Raw genomic sequence first — 24574 nt, forward strand, 5'->3', positions numbered from 1 at the left:
CCATGCCTGGTTTCTGTCTGTGTGGAAGGTACACAATCAACCTGTGTTTATAATTGTTCCTCAATATGTGCATGTTCGAATGAACAAAAATTCAAAATTTTTGTGTCTATATGGATGGGTCCCGTGATGGATTAATTCCTTGTTCAATGCTGCTTACTAGCTTGTGCTTGAAGTTGTTAATATAGACCGATTCCTTGTGACCTTAAATTGGATAAAGTAGGGGTTGAAGATTTCTCAAATTGGTGAAAATAACAGAATCTAGATTTGAGAAACAAAAAATATTTAATTTACATTTAAAGATACTAAACATGAAACAAGATTTTTAAAATGGGTTTGGATACGCATGTAATTGGGACAAGTATATAAGATGAGGTACATTTCTTGTTCACATTTCCTAACACTGTATATTGTAATAAAGAGAATCTAATCTGTACAACACTACCCCCTAAAAAATGCATTTTCATTTTTTCTTCCTTGTTCTCCGTTTATTTGTATTTTGTAATGTTAAATAACAAAACAACTTTTTTCTATTTCTGTTAATATGGGCTTAGCTAAATTACACTGTAAATCGCATTCCAACTTTTCAACTGCAAGGGTGACATAATAAACATTGGAAGTGAACAAAGTAAACCAACATCTCACTCGACATTGAATGGAAACGAAGAATTTTGTTTTTATTGTTTGCTTTAAGCTTTTATGACTGGACCATTCCAAAATTGACTAGATTCATATTATTTAAAAATGTTTTTATACTTGAAATAATGTAAGCTTACATTTATCAGAAGCTATTTAGAAGATTTATGACAAAAGCCCAATAACTTTGTTTAGCTATTCAAGTCAACTTGTTTTAATTTGGTAAGCCAAGGAGGGGTCATTTCAAGGCTGTCTACAGCTGCACAAACCAATATTAACTTTCCACTATCATTTGTAGTTCTGAAGTAAGACACATGTTACTTCATAAAATGTGTTACAATAATGCCAACTAGGTTTTTGTAGACTAAAATGGTAGTGTGTACAAGTAAAATGAAATTACAATATTGGCTTCTCCTCATTCTTAGAGAAAAGGGCTCCATTTCTATATTTAGGCATTCACTTTTAGGGAGGGGCGGCATGGTGGCGCAGTGGTAGTGCTGCTGCCTCTCAGTTAGGAGACCTGGGAGTTTGCATGTTCTCCCTGTGTCTGCGTGGGTTTCCTCCCCCAGTCCAAAGACATGCAGGTTAGGTGCATAGGCGATCCTAAATTGTCCCTAGTGTGTGCTAGGTGTGTGTGTGTTTGTGCGCGTGTGCCCTGCGGTGCGCTGGCGCCCTGCCCGGGGTTTGTTTCCTGCCTTGAACCCTGTGTTGGCTGGGACTGGCTCCACCAGACCCCAGTGACCCTGTGTTAGGATATACCGGGTTAGATAATGACTGACTGACTTTTAGGGAGCCATGGACTGAAAGAATGCTCCCCCCCATTATTGATGCTAAATTGATTATTCTTCTTTGGTGTTCCACTTGCATAAATTTTTTTCTGGCGTATTGCAATCAAAAAAGACCCAAAAGGATGGTCAACAAATTTTAGAATGTAATCATTTTTATTAAGTAATAATAAGGTAGCTTATCCCAGAGTTTTCAAATGACTGTTTCCATAGCAGACATTTTCTGATATACATCCTAAAGTTTTATTCTATTAGATCTTTTTTGTTTTTTGCTATTATGGCTTTTTAACAAACACCCCAAAATACTTTATATCTGATGGAGTCTAAAAATATTTTGCAAAAGCATTAGGTTAACTGAATGAGAAAATGGTCATTGTTTTGGATAGAGTGGTAACTTAAAATTGTATAATGATAATGAAAATTACTGAAAAGAACTTAAAATGACACTAATGCAAAATATTTTTTCCATATAGTACACTAACAACATGGCAGGCATCCTGCAAAACCTTATTCAATTTTAAATGTCTCTAATATACGGAGGTCTATCATATAACCATTCATCTGTCCCTTCAAGATTATGTATATCCACTTGGAGGGGAAAGGACTTGAGAGGCTACTTTGTCAGAATCAAGATGCAATGGTGAACATGATCCCAGTCCTGCCAATCAAGGATAATAAAAATTGATCGAAGTTCTGGTTTCAAACCACATGCATTCCTAAATATTTCCAAATCAGCAAATCATGTGAGCTTCACAGCTCTGTCAAAGAAATAATACCAAATTTCCTTATCAACTACTAGACCCTTTGTTAAGTCATTCACTACATTATTCATTTAGTAGAGATCTGTTTTACAAATTTGACTGAAGTGTCTTAAGTATTTTAAATTCTACACAGGCAACAGTTATCTTAAAAATATGACTGGTCCCAGGTGAAGATGCTGCAGTATTACGATTGCTATACCTGAAGCATATAGAGTTACAGTATATGTACAGTCATATACATATATTTCAGAAGCCATTTTTAAAAGTAGACTGTTTACTATGTAATCATAGCACAGCTACCAGCAATGGAAAATAGCCCTTTAGAGAATACTGAGGTTACAGGAATATAGAAAAAAGTCTGCACCAAGGAACTAGCTTTGGGAACTGCTTTGTGTCATTAGGAGTTTTCGCACTACAGGAGCTTTTTTCAAGAACCAGGGATTTTTCAGAACCTCAGGAACTTTTGTAGCTGTCCCACTACAGGAACTTGGGCCTTCTGTAGTCAATGGTAGGCAGTTCTCAGTATATATTTTTTTAATTCCTACTGTACTTTTTGTAAAACTGGAGACTATTGTGGATGAGGCTTGGGTGATGAATTGTGCTGATTGGTTGACCACAAGAACTGGCACCATCTTAAAAATCTGTTAGTAATTTGGATTTTGGAGAGTTAACAGTGAAGATGAAAAACCATACTTCCCACCACATCACTCTTTATTGCTGCCTCCCTGGTTCACTGCACTGTAGACTGCATTGTAGCAATACCTGAGGATCTTCATACTCCGTCACTCTTCTTTCCAAATCCCATATTTTGCATAAAACCTCCTGGTTCCTGTTGTGTAGTGGGAATACAACAAACAAAAGTGGCCAGGAACCACAAGTGGCCTAGGGCCTACATTGTGCAGGAACTCACTGGTTCCTGAAAAAGGTTCTGCAATGGTAAAGCGCTTGTAGGTATGCTTTTTTGGTGGAGAAACTTTGGTGGATTGCAGGAATACAATATGAAAAACTAACTCATCCTAAACTACAAGCCATTCTGCATTATACTTTTAACCAAAAAGAAATAATGATTAGCTTTTCAGTAATCACCATATTCCTTGCTTGTGTTCTGTTAACATTAGTGTTGATCGGCAAACTTTGACAAAGCATTTTTCTCAGTGAATATGATGCATTTGCCAGAGACCTTAATACTTCCCTGGAAATTGGCCCTATGGCTGTCTTTGACAAACATTTTCTCCCCATAAACCTATGATGCTTTGCAAGTCCAGCATGACATCACAGATGTGTAGTAGCCATAAGCAGAACTTTCACACATGCTTATTGCAAGCATACTCCACCTCATTTAACATCACTGCCTAGTCTGCTTTATATATGCATGATGTCACTTCATAAAGTATGACTTTAAAAATGTGCTGTGGGCACTGCCAATCACTGCCCCAAAGACTGCAACTCTGTGACTGTAATCATTTTTACTTATTGCTAGTTTACAGCCATTGTTACATTTTGTTTGTGTCTGTTTCCATTATATCTTTTATCTATGTTTGAGGCATAGTGGCACAGTGGTTAGCACTTCTGCCTCACAGCTCAAGTCACATTTATTGCCACAATAATCAGTTCAACATAGTTGGGAGGTACTTCCCTAGCCCTCAGTGACACTTAAGACCATTGTACAATCATAATCAATTCAGAACTAGTTCAATTTCTCCTTCCCCGTTCACTTCAATGCAATTTCCCAAACACTTCCATGATTTTGTGCCTTAAGAGTATTGTACTGTGTTAGCTATAGATTGATACAGGAGAAAGTAGGGTGAAATGACACCTTTAGTTAGGTAACTATTGTGGTAAAGCAAAATATGTGGGGTTTGCTCATCATTAGTCTTCATCCATGCAATTGTGGTCAGAAGGTACATACAATTTATTTATTTTTTCTCTTTACACATATATCCTTTTTGATTTCCCATGATGCAAAATGCCTATAGACCACCCAGATATATTTAAATAGTGGTACCCTGTTATTTGTGTATTCAGTTACTAAGCATAACTATCATCAATAGTTTGCTTCTCAATCACGTCCCAAAACATCACAATATGCAGATGTTAAATAATGTAATCTTAGATTGCTGGTGGTTAACTTAACTCTACTAATATTTGTTTATGTTATGAGTGAGATATACACATAGGCTGAAACAAGGTTATATTCATGTTGATTTAATAAAGCTTTATTGTTTTACAGAACATTTAATATTCTGACGTTCTTTTTTCTCTAAATTACTTTTGTGAATCAGATAAATATGTATGTCGACTTCAATTGAAATGGGGAAAAGTTTTAATAGTTTTGAAATCATGAGATGTTCATACCAATATTTTTTTTTTCTATTGTTAAACAAATATCCATGAAAAAACCTTTACAGCGACTTTAAAAATAGTCAAAATACTTAGTCCTAAATCATGCCAGCTGCACATTTCTTGTATTTATTATTCATTTAAAATGCTTGCTTATGTTCTTCCCTATCTACAGCACAAGATAAAAAAAAAGCTTTCCAGCCCACTACAAAAGCCATTAGAATTTTTCCATCTTTACAATTGCCCCCTCGGCCCACAAGCACAATTTCAGCAATGTATCTGGGATGAATCAATGCAAGTGTGTAACCCAAGTTCCTGAATACCATAGTTAAGTCTCTAGCTTGCGCTCATTGGATCTACCAATAGGGCGGATACAGGTCACAATGCTTTAAGAGATATTTAAACAGAAAAGATAAAACTGCAGTAAGTCAACATTAATAACAAACTAAATAAAAAACAGATGTGGAAAAGTACTTAATTTCTGAAAATATATTCTGCCTGTGGAGTAAATGAAGTAATGATTCTTTAGCTATTATTAGTTTGCCTGTCAAAAAAAAAAAAAAACTTTTACACTGCAGCTCAGTATCTTGCTGATCAGTAAGGATTGCCATATATTAAAGAGCACAGCAACTTCCATATATGTCAATTTTCATCCTTGACTTGGTCAGCTTCCAGAACAATCTGTGCTCATAGCAATGCTATGATGTAACAAAGAATTGTTTGGGTGTAAGTTTGGGGAGGAGTGCATCAGCATGTCCCTTCAAAAATGTATTATTGCTGGTCAGGGTAAGACAGAAAGGCTGCACACCGATTCTTTCTCTTACAATACACTTCTTAAATTAGACACAAACACACTTTATTTTTAGACTATTACACCACATTGTAAAATTGTTTCACTCTCTTATTAAAGTAGTTAATTCATCACAGAAACAAAACACTGGGCAAGCTTTCACAATTTGAATTTTTCAATAATGTTCTGCCTAGGACTTCTTCTGAAGAAGAAAGTCTTAAAGAGAACTGAATAATGTCATCTTTAATCTTCATTCTAAATACCTACAACCACTAAACACTAAGTGTTGTACCCAGGTTGCAGGCTCTTTGAGTCTATTAAAAAAAGGTCAGAACTATAAATAACTATGATCACACAATAGACATACAGAAGACTCATGTCTCTGGCTGGCAACTTCAAAGTTGCTCAGTCACCTGATGAGAACAGTTGCCGAGTCCAAAGCTTTATCAAAAATAATTGATGACCCCGACAAAGGAAACAAAAAAAAAAAAAAAAAAAAAAAAAAAAAAAAAAAAGGCGAACCGAGAAAGGATCTTTTTATAACAATGTAAATTGTGGTAGTGCTCTTGAAGGATCACTATGACCTCTTTTCAATTCATGTTTGCACAAAATATATAAATAAATAAATAAATAAATAAACTAATATAATGTGACTATTTTTATCTAATATTATTGTGACCTTCAAAATATATTTTTGATCAAAAAAATTCTAACCACTTGTGGCACAAAGTAGACATGGTAATGAAATGCCGGTAAGGAAAAAGAGCACAATCATGATGCAACTTAAGCTCTACTGCAATACTGTTTTGTCAGAACCCCCCCACAGTAAATGTACACAATATTGAGGCAGGCAAATATATTAAGGCTATAATAATATAATATTTAGCATAAAATATAAACATTAACACATTTCAGTACACTATATTGGAAGGCACACAATTGTTTATTGACAGGATGCAAACTTGTCATCTTCTGGTGCAAATCCTGCTGCTTATTCACTTACTCGAGCAGAGTGCAACACTTGAGTCAGAGGTCAGATTGTGCTAAAATGGCAAGAATTTACCAAAGCATGATTCAGAGTTCAGCAACTCTCAAATTATTTATTGTGAAAATAGAGAGGGGAAAAAGAAAAAAAAAAACCTTACTTGGGCAAAACAGCATTCCGGTACAATCACTAGCCTCAATTAGAAAGATAATAAATATATAAATACATATATAATATACTAGGAGGTTCCCTCCTGCTCGCTTCGCTTGCCAACACCCCTTGCCTGCCCTGTGCTATGCGTCAGCCACTTTGCATCTCTGCCACTCACGTTGTGAAGAGGGGGGCTGAATGCACCCCAAGGAGACGTGGTCGATCCTCCAAAATCGCCCCTTAAACGGTGATACAATGGGAAAGAAATAAGTTTTTTTTTTTTTTTTACCTCCTCTTTGCTCGATCAGCTGCTGATTGCTAATGCTACCACGCATCTGCATTTCACATGGCGCTTCAAACATTTAAAAGCCTGTACAGCAGTTGTCTTACTCTTTGTCTTTTATTTCCAGCCCCGGGTATGGTTAAATCTTTTGGCACAAAGTCTCATCTCACGGGAATTTTTAGTTTATAATTTAAAAATGGAATAAGAATCTAAAAATTTAACAACATCAAATTAAAGTTTGATAAATTCTGAAAACGATACCAAACATATATATGTAGGTTTTAAAATAAGCCCAATTTAAAGCATGACAAAAAAGTGACGTAAAATCATTGCACAAAATCGTTGCACTTTTAGGCTTAGGATTTTATATATAGAGAGAGATAGAGAGATATAGCTATAGATATACAGTGGCTTGCAAAAGTATTCGGCCCCCTTGAACTTTTCCACATTTTGTCACATTACAGCCACAAATATGAATCAATTTCATTGGAATTCCACGTGAAAGACCAATACAAAGTGGTTTACACTTGAGAAGTGGAACGAAAATCATACATCATTCCAAACATTTTTTACAAATAAATAACTGCAAAGTGGGGTGTGCGTAATTATTCAGCCCCCTTTGGTCTGAGTGCAGTCAGTTGCCCATAGACATTGCCTGATGAGTGCTAATGACTAAATAAGAGTGCACCTGTGTGCAATCTAATGTCAGTACAAATACAGCTGCTCTGTGACGGCCTCAGAGGTTGTCTAAGAGAATATTGGGAGCAACAACACCATGAAGTCCAAAGAACACACCAGACAGATCAGGGATAAAGTTATTGAGAAATTTAAAGCAGGCTTAGGCTACAAAAAGATTTCCAAAGCCTTGAACATCCCACGGAGCACTGTTCAAGTGATCATTCAGAAATGGAAGGAGTATGGCACAACTGTAAACCTACCAAGACAAGGCCATCCACCTAAACTCACAGGCCGAACAAGGAGAGCGCTGATCAGAAATGCAGCCAAGAGGCCCATGGTGACTCTGGACGAGCTGCAGAGATCTACAGCTCAGGTGGGGGAATCTGTCCAAAGGACAACTATTAGTCGTGCACTGCACAAAGTTGGCCTTTATGGAAGAGTGGCAAGAAGAAAGCCATTGTTAACAGAAAACCATAAGAAGTCCCGTTTGCAGTTTGCCACAAGCCATGTGGGGGACACAGCAAACATGTAGAAGAAGGTGCTCTGGTCAGATGAGACCAAAATGGAACTTTTTGGCCAAAATGCAAAACGCTATGTGTGGCGGAAAACTAACACTGCACATCACTCTGAACACACCATCCCCACTGTCAAATATGGTGGTGGCAGCATCATGCTCTGGGGGTGCTTCTCTTCAGCAGGGACAGGAAAGCTGGTCAGAGTTGATGGGAAGATGGATGGAGCCAAATACAGGGCAATCTTGGAAGAAAACCTCTTGGAGTCTACAAAAGACTTGAGACTGGGGTGGAGGTTCACCTTCCACCGCTTAGAATTAAGGCCAAAAAGTTCTGTGTGTGGAGACAACTGGGCACTGCTCATCACTTGTCCAATACAGTCCCCACAGTGAAGCATGACGGTGGCAGCATCATGCCGTGGGGGTGTTTTTTCAGCTGCAGGGACAGGACGACTGGTTGCAATCGAGGGAAAGATGAATGCGGCCAAGTACAGGGATATCCTGGACAAAAACCTTCTCCAGAGTGCTAAGGACCTCAGACTGGGCCGAAGGTTTACCTTCCAACAAGACAATGACCCTAAGCACACAGCTAAAATAACGAAGGAGTGGCTTCACAACAACTCTGTGACTGTTCTTGAATGGCCCAGCCAGATCCCTGACTTAAACCCAATTAAGTGTCTCTGGAGAGACCTAAAAATGGCCGTCCACCAACGTTTACCATCCAACCTGACAGAACTGGAGAGGATCTGCAAGGAGGAATGGCAGAGGATCCCCAAATCCAGGTGTGAAAAACTTGTTGCATCTTTCCCAAGAAGACTCATGGCTGTATTAGCTCAAAAGGGTGCTTCTACTAAATACTGAGCAAAGGGTCTGAATACTTAGGACCATGTGATATTTCAGTTTTTCTTTTTTAATAAATCTGCAACAATTTTAAAAATTCTTTTTTGTCTGTCAATATGGGGTACTGTGTGTACATTAATGAGGGAAAATTTTTTTTTAAATGATTTTAGCAAATGGCTGCAATATAACAAAGAGTTAAAAATTGAAGGGGGTCTGAATACTTTCCGTACCCACTGTATAGCGATAGATAGATAGATAGATAGATAGATAGATAGATAGATAGATAGATAGATAGATAGATAGATAGATAGATAGATAGATAGATAGATAGATAGATAGATAGATAGATAGATAAAATTCAGTTTTTATTCAAATCAATTCATATAAAAATATATGAGCACAGCGAAGGTTTTGTTATGTGAAGGCATCAGAGACCCATTTTCAACCCAGTCACTGCTCACTGTCACCTTTAAATATTCCATACACAGGGGGTGTGTATATATGTGCCCTATCATGTAATGGTATTTATTTACCTAGAGCTGGTGTGTGCCTTGAGTCTAATGTTGTATTGATAGGTTATAACTTAGTAAAAGGAAAAAAAGGTTTCAGGAAAATCATCAAATGGCTATGACCAAATTCTTTTCTCAATAAATTGACACTGTAAGGAGTGCTTTCATGACCTGCAACACATTCAGCAGACATCAGCCTCCTTTCCTTATATCTAAGGGTAATTATGAAACTTTAATGAGTTATTGCACATATTAAAATGTAGCTAGAGACTGTATACTCTGGGCAGGCAAAAAAAAATCTTTAGGTTTCCTTATTAAAAGTTTTTTATTAACCGGAAACGTCAAAAAGTGTAATAAATACAAGACCCAAGTGTGTGCACAGTGCAATAAAATTCTACTTGGATATCCTCCTTAAAGCAGTAGCACAACGACAACAAATACTGAAGTTACTAAAAATTCATGTTGCTGACATGTAAAAATTTAATTTTTTTATACAATTTAACCATCGTTTAATACTTCAATATAATGTTATGATTTAGATCATCATTCAAGTAGTACTCTGTTATTATTTAAAGAGTAGACAGGGGTGTTGGTAGGGGGACATGGTGTTAATGGGAAAAGATAAACAAATCTGTAAGCTGCCAAGTATGACTGTTTCATAATAAATCCCATTCTTCCACTAGTGTGTTTGTTATTTATGTTTGTGCACAATCTATTACTTTTTCAGTTCTTAAGTGCTCAATTACTTTCTTATGGGGAGGAGAGTCGCATGCTTTTTCCCAGGCTCCTTAGACTTGAAAGAGCATAGGTCAACAGTTATTTACAGAATAGGACACAATCATGTTGCATAACTTGGTGCAATGTTTTCCAGTGCTGCAGAGAGGGGTGCTGGACAGATAGAGACTTTAAAATCTTATCTAAACTTTTACACTTAAGAGAACAATCAGAGTGGATATTTTTAAATCGCTTATTTATTGAGAATTTCTGATATGAGGTGGTAACGGTAATGGGTTTGAACATGGAAAGGCTAATGGACCTAACTTGCAAGAGCTGCATGTCCACTCCTCATGCTAAATCATCTAGGTTTTACTTTTCTAAAAAGGATTAACTATTTATACAGATTACAGACAAAAATGTTAGTGCACTTTGGTGTGCTTTATTATGTTAATATATTAAATACCCTTAAATATGTCTACCAATATACTTCTGTGCCATAAACACGGTTGATAGGTATCCTAGCAATTATTTTATTTCTTGGTATACAAATAATTTTACAATTTTTAAAATTTTCTGGTAGGTACAATAATTTCATCTTAAGTGTTGTTTGCAATATCCCAATGTTATCGTAAACTGTTAAACAAAAAGGAGTGCCAAGTTTTAAAAAGTAAACAACAGCTAAAGAAGCAAGACATTCCAAAGTGGTACTGGCTACATCCAATGTATTTGAAATATCGTTGATGGATTTTCCCCTTTTCTCAGCTTCAAAATAGGATGCTTTTCTTCTACAGACAGCTCTCTGGTCTTCATGTTGGTCTACCCTTTTTAACTACAACTCCAGCTTCTTAATGGTTCAATACTTCTGCTCACTTGAAAAATGGGGTGGCTTAATAAAAAATGTGCTATGTTCTATGTTGTATAACTAGGTGTAAATACCAATCATCGTATTCGTCTTTTGATCACAAACGTCCTCCGTACAAAGCACAAGCAAATTAATTGGCCTTGCTGTTGAAATACCTTTGGAGTGGACTGTAGATGTAAATGCCAAACTTGGGGGACAAATGGCATTGTTTCCGTTCATACTTGTGTGAAAAGAAATATCATACCAAAGAAACATTTTGGGCAACTACCCTTCCTCAAATGTGCTACACACGCAAACCCAAAACAAATTCCAAAATAATCAAATACCACAATGTCCATTTTAGCATAAAGCATAGATCAATTTGTTTTGGCAAAGAACTGCTATGTTGAAACTTTCACTTCAGTTCATTTGACCAACCAGTTTCTAGCTCCACATTATCCTTCAGGAAGAAAATGATCTAGTGCAGCATTGTATTTGTTTATTGACAGTCTTGTAGCGATTAGCCAATCACTCACAATTTTAAATGAATAACTTCACTGTGAATCACCAACACACTATGTGCCCAAGAGTAATAAATACATATATTTATTTATATAAGGCTGCATGCTGAGCCCACTATTTTTCACGCTGCTCACCCACAACTGCAGCGCCAAGAAGGAGTCAAAATGTCACAGTCAGGTTTGTGCATGGTACAACCATGGTGGGCCTCATCCCCCATCAACCATAATGACACATCCTACAGAGATGAGTCTGAACATATGGCGAGGGGGTTATTTGAAAATAATCTGTCCCTAATTGTCAGTAAGACAAAAGAGATGCTTGCCAATTTCAGGAGAACATCGCCTGAATATTCCTCACTGCTCATCAAGTGGAGAGAGTCAAGTAGCAATATGTTTGTTGGTGTGTATATTTCTGATGACCTCTCCTGAACAATCAACACCAACTCTGTTGTCAAGAATACACAACAGCAGCTTTTTTTTCTAAAGAGACTGAAGCAAAATGGCTTGCCATTCCTCATTTTTACCACCTTTTAAGGAGGAAAGGTGAAGAGCATCCTGACAAACTATCACTGTGTGGTATGAAAACAGCAAAGCTCACAAATACAAGATTCTGCAGTGCGTATTGAGGACAGCTCAGAAGATCATAGCGGTCTCCCATTCTTTGATCTGTTTGTCCTCCTGCCGTCAGGTAGAAGATTCGGCAACATAAAGACCAGAACAATCAAGTGCTATAACAGCTACCTTCCCTAAGCGGTCAGACTTCGCAACTCCTACATGTCACACAGTACCATATCCCTATAAAATATTTCCAATTACAGTGATCCCTCGCTATATCGCGCTTCGACTTTCGCGGCTTCCCTCTATCGCGGATTTTAAATGTAAGCATATCTAAATATATATCACGGATTTTTCACTGGTTCGCGGATTTCTGCGGACAATGGGCCTTTTAATTTATGGTACATGCTTCCTCAGTTTGTTTGCCCAGTTGATTTCATACAAGGGACGCTATTGGCGAATGGCTGAGAAGCTACCCAATCAGAGCACGTATTACGTATTAAATAAAACTCCTCAATGATATACGATATGCTTTCCGCACGGTGCTTCGCACACTTCAAAGCTCCAACAGCCCGTATTGATTTTTGATTAGTTTGCTTTTCTCTGTCTCTCTCACTCTCTCTGACATTCTCTACTCCTGACGGGAGTGTGTGTGAGCAGAGGGGCTGTTTGCACAGAGGCTGTTTGCTTGCTGAAAGACTACCTTCACATTGATCCCTTCATTGCGGCTGCTTTATCGCGGTGCTTCCCATACTTAAAAGCCCAACAGCCCTATTAATTTTTGCTTGTTTACTTTTCTCTCTCTCTCTGACACTCTCTGCTCCTGACGCGCGCACTCCTTTGAAGAGGAAGATATGTTTGCATTCTTTTAATTGTGAGAAAGAACTGTCATATCTGTCTTGTCATGGAGCACAGTTTAAACTTTTGACTAAACGGTGTTATTTCATGTCTAGAGGGCTCTAATAATGTTAAAAACGTATTTAGAAGGTCGTAAACAGGTTTTCTATGCTCTAACTGCGAAAATATTAGATTTATAAATAAAGAATCCTACTTTGTGGAAATTCATTTATCTGTCTGGGGCGGATTAACCACGATAAAGGAGGGTTTACTGTATAACTGTGCGGAGAATATTTATAAACAGTGTGGGAGAGTTTCTAAGGGCATAAAATATACAGTATAAAAATAACCATACAAGCATATGGTTTCTACTTCACGGATTTTCAGCTATCGCGGGGGGTTCTGGAACGCAACCCCCGCGATCGAGGAGGGATTACTGTATGTACTGCTACTTTACACTCTGCAGTTTATTATGCATATTATGTATATTGAACATTGTTTGAGCTTTATAGTCCTGCCTCTTTTGTTTTACTGCATTGTATTGTTCATAATGTTATGGTGTATGTTAAAAGTATGTTGTTTTGCCTATTCACCGAAATTTCATTCCACAATATACAAACCCCAATATATATATATATATATATATATATATATATATATATATATATATATATATACACACACACACACACACACTCACCTAAAGGATTATTAGGAACACCTGTTCAATTTCTCATTAATGCAATTATCTAATCAACCAATCACATGGCAGTTGCTTCAATGCATTTAGGGGTGTGGTCCTGGTCAAGGCAATCTCCTGAACTCCAAACTGAATGTCAGAATTGGAAAGAAAGGTGATTTAAGCAATTTTGAGCGTGGCATGGTTGTTGGTGCCAGATGGGCCGGTCTGAGTATTTCACAATCTGCTCAGTTACTGGGATTTTCACGCACAACCATTTCTAGGGTTTACAAAGAATGGTGTGAAAAGGGAAAAACATCCAGTATGCGGCAGTCCTGTGGGCAAAAATGCCTTATTGATGCTAGAGGTCAGAGGAGAATGGGCCGACTGATTTAAGCTGATAGAAGAGCAACTTTGTCTGAAATAACCACTCGTTACAACCGAGGTATGCAGCAAAGCATTTGTAAAGCCACAACACGCACAACCTTGAGGCGGATGGGCTACAACAGCAGAAGACCCCACCAGGTACCATTCATCTCCACGACAAATAGGAAAAAGAGGCTACAATTTGCACAAGCTCACCAAAATTGGACAGTTGAAGACTGGAAAAATGTTGCCTGGTCTGAGGAGTCTCAATTTCTGTTGAGACATTCAAATGGTAGAGTCAAAATTTGGCGTAAACAGAATGAGAACATGGATCCATCATGCCTTATTACCACTGTGCAGGCTGGTGGTGGTGATGTAATGGTATGGGGGATGTTTTCTTAGCATACTTTAGGCCCCTTAGTGCCAATTGGGCATCATTTAAATGCCACGGGCTACCTGAGCATTGTTTTTGACCATGTCCATCCCTTCATGACCACCATGTACCCATCCTCTGATGGCTACTTCCAGCAGGATAATGCACCATGTCACAAAGCTCGAATCATTTCAAATTGGTTTCTTACACATGACAATGAGTTCACTGTACTAAAATGGCCCCCACCGTCACCAGATCTCAACCCAATAGAGCATCTTTGGGATGTGGTGGAACGGGAGCTTCGTGCCCTGGATGTGCATCCCACAAATCTCCATCAACTGCAAGATGCTATCCTATCAGTATGGGCCAACATTTCTAAAGAATGCTTTCAGCACCTTGCTGAATCAATGAATGCCATGTAGAATTAAGGCAGTTCTGAAGGCGAAAGGGGGTCAAACACCGCATTAGTATGGTGTTCCTAGTAATCCTTTAGGTGAGTGTGTGTGTGTGTGTGTGTGTGTGTATATATATATATCCTAACCTCTTAATTGCCATTCCATAACGTTGCACTAGTGGAAGAGAGAATGGTATGCAGTTAAAATTTGAGGCAAGAGTAGGAAATAATAATAAATTAATTGATGACGACTACACTGAATTCTAAATAAACTAAAAAATAGGTTGAACATAGTATGTTATCTAGCATCTTACAAATTGTGTTGTATCTGTGCTCACTGATAAGCAGTTAAGTGTTTTTGAGAAGCAATGGCTATGCAGTGCAGCAGCTGGAAAAGAGTCCATTTACTACAATGCACAGTCATGCAGAGCACAAACCTATACAAGAAACACTGGATGCAAGGTAGGAACTAAATTTTGGCTTGTAATCTCAATCACAAAAAAACAAGCGCACACCCTTATACTCTTATGCACTTTAAATGATACCCATTGACCAATACTTTAAATCTTAGGGATTTGGGAGAACATGGAGTGCATGGAGAGAATCAATGCAAGCTCCATACAAATACGGACTGTCCCAATATTTTAAGATGAAAAATTTAAAATGTAGTGTTTTGTAATACAGTAAACTAGCCGACCCGCAGCGTAGTATACGCCGCATAATTATTTATTGATGGGTGAACACTTCCTGAAAGACACAGTTGTCCAAATGGGGTGGGTTTGAGGATACAACTGTGAGTGAATGAAAAGATGGAACTCTGGAGAAAGCAACATACAATTGTCTGTGACTGAAAACTGGTTTTGGCAGATACAGGCATATCTTTTTGAAAGTTTACCCTTTGCAATGACAATTAATAAGGCACAGGGCCAATCTAACAGGAAATTGTCTGCGTGTAAAAGTAAAAGGCAAATTAAATCTGATGGGGTCAGGGAAATCCGGGGAATAAGGACAGTTTGTGAGGTAGCAGTATTTAGAGAGTAACATATTGTTACATGCTGGGGCCATTGTACTACTTGTATAATGTGCTAGATAGCATACACATAGTGGACAAAATTGTTGGTACCCTTCAGTCAATGAAAGAAAAACTCAAAATGGTCACAGAAATAACTTTAATCTGACAAAAGTAATAATAAATAAAAATTCTATGAAATTTAACCAATGAAAGTCAGACATTGATTTTCAACCATGCTTCAACAGAATTATTTAAAAAAATAAACTCATGAAACAGGCCTGGACAAAAATGATGGTACCCCTAGAAAAGACTGAAAATAATGTGACCAAAGGGACATGTTAATCCAAGGTGTGTCCACTAATTAGCATCACAGGTGTCTACAATCTTGTAATCAGTCAGTGGACCTATATATAGGGCTCCAGGTAGTCACTGTGTTGTTTGGTGACATGGTGTGTACCACACTCAACATGGACCAGAGGAAGCGAAGGAAAGAGTTGTCTCAGGAGATTAGAAAGAAAATTATAGACAAGCATGTCAAAGGTAAAGGCTATAAGACCATCTCGAAGCAGCTTGATGTTCCTGTGACTACAGTTGCACATATTATTCAGAAATTTAAGATCCATGGGACTGTAGCCAACCTCCTGGACGTGGCCGCAGGAGGAAAATTGATGACAAATCAAAGAGACGGATAATACGAATGGTAACAAAAGAGCCCAGAAAAACTTCTAAAGAGATCCAAGGTGAACTTCAAGCTCAAGGAACATCAGTGTCAGATCGCACCATCCGTCGTTGTTTGAGCCAAAGTGGACTTCATGGGAGACGACCAAGGAGGACACCATTGTTGAAAACAAATCATAAAAAAGCCAGACTGGAATTTGCCAAACTACATGTGGACAAGCCACAAAGATTCTGGGAGAATGTCCTATGGACAGATGAGACAAAAATTGAACTTTTTGCCAAGGCACATCAGCTCTATGTTCACAGACGGAAAAATGAAGCATATCAAGAAAAGAACACTGTCCCTTCTGTGAAACATGGAGGAGGCTCTGTTATGTTCTGGGGCTGCTTTGCTGCATCTGGCACAGGGTGTCTTGAATCTGTGCAGGGTACAATGAAATCTCAAGACTATCAAGGGATTCTAGAGAGAAATGTGCTGGCCAGTGTCAGAAAGCTTGGTCTCAGTCGCAGGTCATGGGTCTTGCAACAGGACAATGACCCAAAACACACAGCTAAAACACCCAAGAATGGCTAAGAGGAAAACATTGGACTATTCTAAAGTGGCCTTCTATGAGCCCTGACCTCAATCCTATTGAGCATCTTTGGAAAGAGCTGAAACATGCCGTCTGGAAAAGGCACCCTTCAAACCTGAGACAACTGGAGCAGTTTGCTCATGAGGAGTGGGCCAAAATACCTGCTGAGAAGTGCAGAAGTCTCATTGACAGTTACAGGAATCGTTTGATTGCAGTGATTGCCTCAAAAGGTTGTGCAACAAAATATTAAGTTAGGGGTACCATCATTTTGTCCAGGCCTGTTTCATGAGTTTATTTTTTAAATAATTCTGTTGAAGCATGGTTGAAAATCAATGTCTGACTTTCATTGGTTAAATTTCATAGAATTTTTATTTATTATTACTTTTGTCAGATTAAAGTTATTTCTGTGACCATTTTGAGTTTTTCTTTCATTGACTGAAGGGTACCAACAATTTTGTCCACGTATATTAACTGCCTTTTATTTCCTGAAAAATTGTAGAAAGCCTATCTAGAAGAGAGGAAGCATTTGAACCAAAACCTGGAAACAAAAAGAGCTGAAACAGGTGGGTTTATTTCCCTCTGCATTTGAATGTAGTTTTCAGAAAACATCTGACCAGAAAACTTTCTCTGAGAACAGGTGCAGATAAGAATTTTAGATACTGAAAAAATATGATTAGATTTGAAAAGGCCTGTTATAAACAGATATAGCCATTTATTTGACTGGAGCTTTTCTGAGTAAGTCCTAGGAACACAGACTACACTAGATTTGATAATGAGATTGTCTCAGTACGAAAGGTCATCTTGCTTCCAAACAGCCTACCCCAATTCTTCTACACTCTTGCTGGCTTTATTACTTTTCCCTGGAAGACCCAGGAATTCAGGGTCAAATGTGGACCAAATAGATAAAGTTGGCAACAGGATACCACTGTACGTGCTAATGAATATGCTACCAGAAGACTTGTGTCCTTAATTAAAGAAAATCTACATTATAATAATTAGTACAAAGTATAAACATTAACATGTTTCAGTACAATATATCAGAAGGCACAAACGTGTTTACATACTGTGGATATATTAATGTAATATACTTGTGCAAGTCCACTAATTAACTATGCATGTTCCCTTTGTTAAAAAAACATTTCACATATTAGATACCAGCACCAAAACAAAACCACCTAAACTTTTTAATATGAAAACTATAAAACCAGTCAAATTTTAATGGTGATGTGAAGAAGTGTTTTGAGGCTTCAGAAAAAAGGGGGAAAAAAAATTTATCTTCACTCCAGTGACACAGTTCATCCAAAATTACACGGTTCATCTGAAGGCATAAAAAAGACTGTCGATTGCCTCTTCAAAAGTCTGCATTTTGTTTTATACCTTAATAATTCCATTGATGTTACTTACACGACTATTCTGCCATTTATGTGTGATAAGTATGGGATGGACTTCCATAAACAGATCTCTTTAATGCCGACTAGCCTTCATCCAGAACTGCAGTCCACAACTGCAGTATATATTTTTTACAGCAGCAGACAGTGGGACCTTGCCAGTATTCTGTGTTGGTGTGACAAAGGATGGTGACACACGTATGAAAGGGAAACATTTAAGAGTTGTGAAAAAAACAAATACTTAATGCAGCTGCACCAAACAGAACTGTAATACATATTTTAAGCAGGGAGGTATTAGACACTAAACATATAGTGCCAGAATATCATACAACTCTATATAAAGTAGTAAACATTGTAAAGTACATCAAAAACACAGGTAAAAATTAAAGATTTTGGGAAATTAGCATGTACAGCTTTTGTTTTATTCAGAAATTTGCAGACTTCCCTAAGATTATGCACTGTAACTATTATAAAAAGTAAATAGGTAATTAACAGTTTTACAGAAGGAAAACTATTAAACCTGGGATGTGCATGTTGAAACCACATTATTGATTGGGGGAATCATGGACCTGGCGGATATCTTTGAACATTTCAAGACACACCAGGCATCACTACTAAGCAAAAGGCCATCACTGATTTAAGCAAATGGATAAAACAAGTGCCTTCAAAAATGAACAAAAAAAAAAAAAAACACACTATGGACTGCCTGGGCATGCTACCCAGTCTGACTGGATGTTAAGATGGACTTTAGGACTGAACTCACATCTGATTTCTACAAACTTAGGAAAGATGACAAGCCCTCTTTTCCAATTTAGAAGACTTCAAAGGCAGGTATTTAAATTACGGTAATTACAAACTTGTAAGTTGCAGTGTTTCTGGGAGGAGCTGCATGCATGTTTCATTTATTATGTACATTGTATTTAAATGTTGAAAATTTACTTACTGCTGTTGGTTAATGAGTGGAATCCAGAAGAAAATGCTGGCTAGTAAGGAACTAAAATTACAGCTAATAAAGTGCCATCCCCGAACAAGCTGAAAAAAAAATGGTTTCCAAGGCCAGGAAGGTTGAGAACCACTGCTATACAGGCATAAGAGAGTTAATTGATAAACCTATTAATCTTTTGTAATTAAACTGTGAATGTCTAGTAATATTCACAACCTCTGCTCACACACTTTCTTTCTCTCTTTCTGCTTTCTTAGCACTGCAAAACAAAGGCTAACAAGAAGACTTCACTACCTTATTACACTGCAAAAAAAGAATCACCTCTTCCTTATACTTTGCACTTTTTCCTTAACCTATAGCACTCTGCTAACCTCTGCACCCACTGTTCCTTTTCACGTCACTGACAGCATGGAGAAGGTGCAGCACATGACCCGATCTGCTATTAGAAGGGCCTCCACCATGGAAGTCAACCCTCAAACCAAACAGAACCTGCAAGAGCTTTTTGTCAACTTCTGTCTTATTTTGATTTGTCTTCTGCTAATTTATATAATTGTGCTCCTTCTATGAAGGTCCTTTGGTCTTCACAGAATGGGAGGAGTGAACAACAACCAGCATGAAACTGAACTGTGATGTAAAGCAAGAGTGAGGATGAGTAAATTGATCAAAGAAATCCATGTTAGCAATGTGTTGTTAAAAGGAAACACCAACAACCTGACATAACTGCTCGGTTCTACTCGTTTTGTACTTTCCCTGTAAAAGATGCAGAAATTCTATTCTATTTACAAATGTTAATTTGCATGCCACATACTTTTCTGAACAAAATAAGAATGTCTTGTAAGTATAGAGATCTGATACTCTGTATGTAAAATAAATCAGCATGAGTTGTGAAAGACAGAAGGAGAATGTAATTACACAAAATCTTTAAACAACTGCTTCATAAATACATCAAATATTTATTTTGATCCTATTAAAGAGTCCCGATTAAGCAGGGATGATTTGGCACAATACACTCAATCCCGATTCTCCTTCTTGCATCAATTGTCATACAAAAAATGGAACAACTTATTTGTGGTCTCGAAAAAAAATATGGTTTCAGGTAAAACAAACAATATCATCATTGACTACATTATATTTAATACCTGGTTACTTAGCATTTAAGTTTTTTCTTTTGAACCATTTCACATTATTTTTTAGTTCATCTTTTCTCTTTTAATATAAAAAAACAGAAGCTCTCCTTGCAACAAAAATGCACTATTCTTAAATAAATCTCCAATCTTCAAAGTGACAATTATTTATAATAGTAATTTATTAAATAATATAATTCTCAGATATTTGTGATTATCTTATGTCAACTCAAAAGTTGTGATACGTCTTGTTCTGCAAGGTTTCAAATTTGCATTTTTTTTTTTAATTATCTGGGCTTCTAAATTATGACCCATTCTATTTAAGCCAATTCTGCAAAATGACATTCATTGCTACGTGCAAGATGCCTCCAAGACCAGGTTTGTGAATTTCCCCTTGGGATTAATAAAGTATCTATGTGTAAGATGTTAAATTATAAGCAGCAACTAATAACAACTCTAAATTAAGAGCAGAAAAATTCTGTTAGTGGCAAATACCTGCATGAGCAAAATTCCTATCTGATAAAAACACTTATAAAGGAAAACCACTAAAGAAAAAAAAAGGCATTAAACAAGAACTTGTTAATATTTCAAAAGGCACCACTTCTTTGAAATTAAATGCTGTAGGTAGGAATGAATGGGCAATAAAATGGTTGATCCTGTATACCAAATTAAATTATTATGACAGTTATAACTTTTTGGCAGAATGAAGGCTGGCATAACTCAACTTTATAGTGCCAGAATGGGCCAAAACAAAAGAAAAATCCAGAGTATCTTATATTCTGCATTAAAGTATTTGCAAGCAAAGTCCTATGTCCCTGACTTACATTTACTTTTTGGTTATACATGCATTTTAGCTTGTACTTTTTTACATTTATCCAAGGCAACTTGCAACATTTTAGATACAATTGGTTATATTTGTTATACTTTGTTTTCCCAACTGGAGCACAGGCAGGTGAAGTGACTTCCTTACGATCACACAGTGTCAGAAGTAGTACTTTAAACACACAACCTCAGGGTCTGAAGTTCAAAACTTTTAACTATTATGTCACACTACCTACCTTACTTATAAGATTGTGTGTCTAGCAAATTGTAAATTTTCACTTATTGTGAAAATAAGTTATCCATAAAAAGCATACAAAACACCTTTCACACAGTACAAAATCACAAGCAACCCTGTAAATACAAGAATATATTTCCAACTACAATGATAAAGTACAATGCAAAGATAGTTCAACAAAAAAAAGGAAATGATCCTAGAGTACCGTATATAAACTCAAATTTAAAAAACAGTAAGCGGATCCTAAAATGATCAGCAGAGACAACATAATACAGCATTTACACAAGATTTGGAGATCAAAAATTACCCCATGTAAAGCAGATCTAAAATAAAATGCAAAACAAAAGATGTGTTTCTGGTACAATATGAATATGAAAGTTGTAAGGCATTCAAAACAGACCTAGAGTACAAAGCTTGTACCACAGACTAAAAATCACAGTGTTAAAGAGAAGTGTTTGCAGTGAAAACACTGATGTCAGATATTTTTCATGTCTGATATGAAGTTGATAGAAGACAAGTAGTGATGATTCACAATGTATGTTACTGGAATTTACTGAATAGCCTGTCAATTCAGTAGCAGGGATTTTGATGATCTGATATTAAACAAAAGGATGAATTAATTGAGTGAGTTTAGGGAGTCATGATTGTATTCTGAATGAGAGTTAATGAAGGGATGACAGAATGCTTTTTAACTGGAAAGAAGGACATGTTGTGTTCTTCGCAAAATGACAGCAAAGTGTCAATACTTTCACTGATATTTGATATTCAGGGAAGACGGGGTAATTTTGCGAAAGCAACAGTTCAGTTAAAAAAAAAAAAAAGATTCACGTTTCTTTAATCAGTTTGGAGATCCTACAAGACAGATCCTCAGCATTTTTCTGTCACTGAGGTGGCATGAGGCTTGCCAATGGACATAGGCACATTTAAGAGTGATTCTGAAATAATGCTGGGCATCATAAGCAACACAAGATGAAACTGACAAATCAAGAGACAAAAAATAACCATACATCAAAACCAAAGAAGTACAAGAATCCAGTATGGAAAGACTCAAAGCAATTGTTATCACTTTTGTGTCAAGCAAACTAAGAAGAAACAGTGCATTCAAGAATATTAGGCATGAAAGAATAATAAAAAAAAATGTCCAAGGGAGATCACAATAGACAATCTATAACACAGTGATAGCTTTGTAAAATTCAGGGTTGAAACAATGTCAAACTAAGGGACTAATAAATTGCGTTTAGGGGAAGACCAACTACATAGATATTAGAGACAGAAAACAATGACTTGGTCTACATTCTATGACTGCTGTTTACAAGTATTGATTTGAAAAAACTGGAACTTGTTCATCATTGATGAGAGACGTATTATTGAGAGAGACTGAATCCAAAAGCATTAAAAAACGTTTTAGTTTGCTGCCTCTTTATACTTGACTATAATTGATCATTGCTACTCATAAACATCTCAGAATTCTACTACATAAATTAAAATTCATGCTATCGTACTGGCTGGCTATTTTGGTGGTGGTCTGGAGGCAAAAATGTGAAAACTACTGTCTCAGTATAACACAATGCTGATTTGTCCGATTTGCTTGGCCACTTACTTTTCCTCTAATCCAATTTGCCAATCAAAATGTACAATCTGTAGCATAATTAGGGCTATGGTTTCCACAAAAATATCTATCTGCTAGAGTTGGATTTTGGAGGCAAGTTTAATACCTTTTGAGCATGTTGCAAAAATCACCTCATGCTCTTTTCACAATTTGGCCTAGTGCCTTTTTTATAATGTTAGATCACTTTTATAGGTAACCCCCTAACGAAAACTGCGTAAAAGGGACTAATGGGCACTAATGCTCTTTCAATTTACATTTTGGTGCTACTGCCTTAGTTAACTGTGATATCAACATCATCATTTTAGTAAGATATATATTTATATTATCAATAAACATGCAGTACCTTTTTAAAGTGCCTTGGAGTCAAATGCACATGCTTTTTAATTTTGATTTCTGTGGTTCATAATAGGTTTCAAAAAACACCTGATCAAGTGCTGGGTGGTTGCAAAACTTAAGTGTGTGGTGACAGATGCATGAAGGAAAATGTTAAATTTGACAAATGCACCAACATACTTTCCCTACAGAACTAGAGGCAGCCAAATCAAAACATGTCCAGCTTATTCACCACCAGGAACAGTATATATGAATATATGAACGGGGGTTGCTTAAGGACATTTACAAGGGACTGCAAATAATGTGCTACTACAAATTAAAAGACACTGCAGTTAACTGCGTAGTTACATGGTTTGGGGTTTTCTCTGTCTTGTGTATAAAGTTACTCCCTGCGTAATACCTTGTTTTGTAAAAGTTTCTTTGTTTTATTTTTATTAAAAAATAAATATTTTAGGTAAATAAAACTTTTTTCAGGGGTAAAAATCACAATTCAAGAAAGGATTATACATCCTAATGTAAACTATACATGTTTACTACTGTATTAAGTAACAGAAAAATTACCCAGATGGGTTTTACCTTAAACATTATAAAAATTTTGGCCCACACACTTTTGTCAGAGTGCCATGATGGGCCAAAAATAGCTTTGGAGGAAAAAGAACAAGTTTTTTTCAAGTCCTTACATTTGTATTGCTCGTGTTATCACTCAACATCTCTTTCCTCATGTAGCCTGTGACATTTTTGGCTATGTAGCTACATATATGAGATTATGTACAATCTCTAAGCATTTTGTTTATTACATGACACTTTCATCTATTCTTATTTTTACTGGGAGAATTATGAGAAAAATGTACATGAACTGTTAAATCTTATTAATTAGAATTAATTATAAGAATAAATTATTAATTTTAAAATTGTTACTTCTACTGAGAGTAAGGATCAGTCTGATTTGTAAGCTCCAGTGGAATTGTTATATCAGAAGAAGCTGTGCAGTCAGATGTGACTAAATAAGTGGTGAAAGCTACTTTTTTATTGTTTTCCCTAAATATTATGAATTAAAATGAAACCTGGCAATACTAAAACTAAGATATTCCAACGCATGCAAAAATAGTGTCTACTGATGTCTCACATGCAATGGTGCTGCCATTGTTGGCTATACAGCATGTATGATATTCTAAATGTCTTAAGACACCAAAGGATTTAAATTTGTGCTTATCCATAGAGAGACAGTCCGCCAGCTCCTCAAAATTTCGATTCTTGGCTGGCAGCTTTTCTGATGAAGGTAACTACTTTACAAACTTAAGCAACTCCCT

General features: G+C 36.7%; 2 protein-coding genes across 5 annotated transcripts in view; one reads left to right on the forward strand and one right to left on the reverse strand.

Moving 5' to 3' along the window:
- Positions 1-24574, reverse strand: part of cep85l (centrosomal protein 85, like) — a 144955-nt gene that overhangs the window by 61488 nt on the left and 58893 nt on the right. The gene's annotated exons all lie outside the window — the stretch shown is intronic.
- The window catches only part of pln (phospholamban), a 30310-nt gene that overhangs the window by 2431 nt on the left and 3305 nt on the right, over positions 1-24574 (forward strand). Inside the window, exons 1-3 of one of the 4 annotated variants that reach the window (XM_039747640.1) lie at positions 17031-17040; positions 17310-17373; positions 19399-20150. In XM_039747640.1, the coding sequence (XP_039603574.1) occupies positions 19550-19708 (159 nt within the window). In that variant the 5' untranslated portion in view covers positions 17031-17040; positions 17310-17373; positions 19399-19549 and the 3' untranslated portion in view covers positions 19709-20150. Of the gene's footprint in view, positions 1-17030; positions 17041-17309; positions 17374-19398; positions 20151-24483; positions 24544-24574 lie in introns of those variants that run through there. The other 3 variants (XR_005632948.1, XM_039747639.1, XR_005632947.1) reach the window with 3 other exon arrangements.

The sequence above is a fragment of the Polypterus senegalus genome, chromosome 3 (assembly GCF_016835505.1).
Source record: "Polypterus senegalus isolate Bchr_013 chromosome 3, ASM1683550v1, whole genome shotgun sequence".
NCBI lineage: Eukaryota > Metazoa > Chordata > Cladistia > Polypteriformes > Polypteridae > Polypterus > Polypterus senegalus.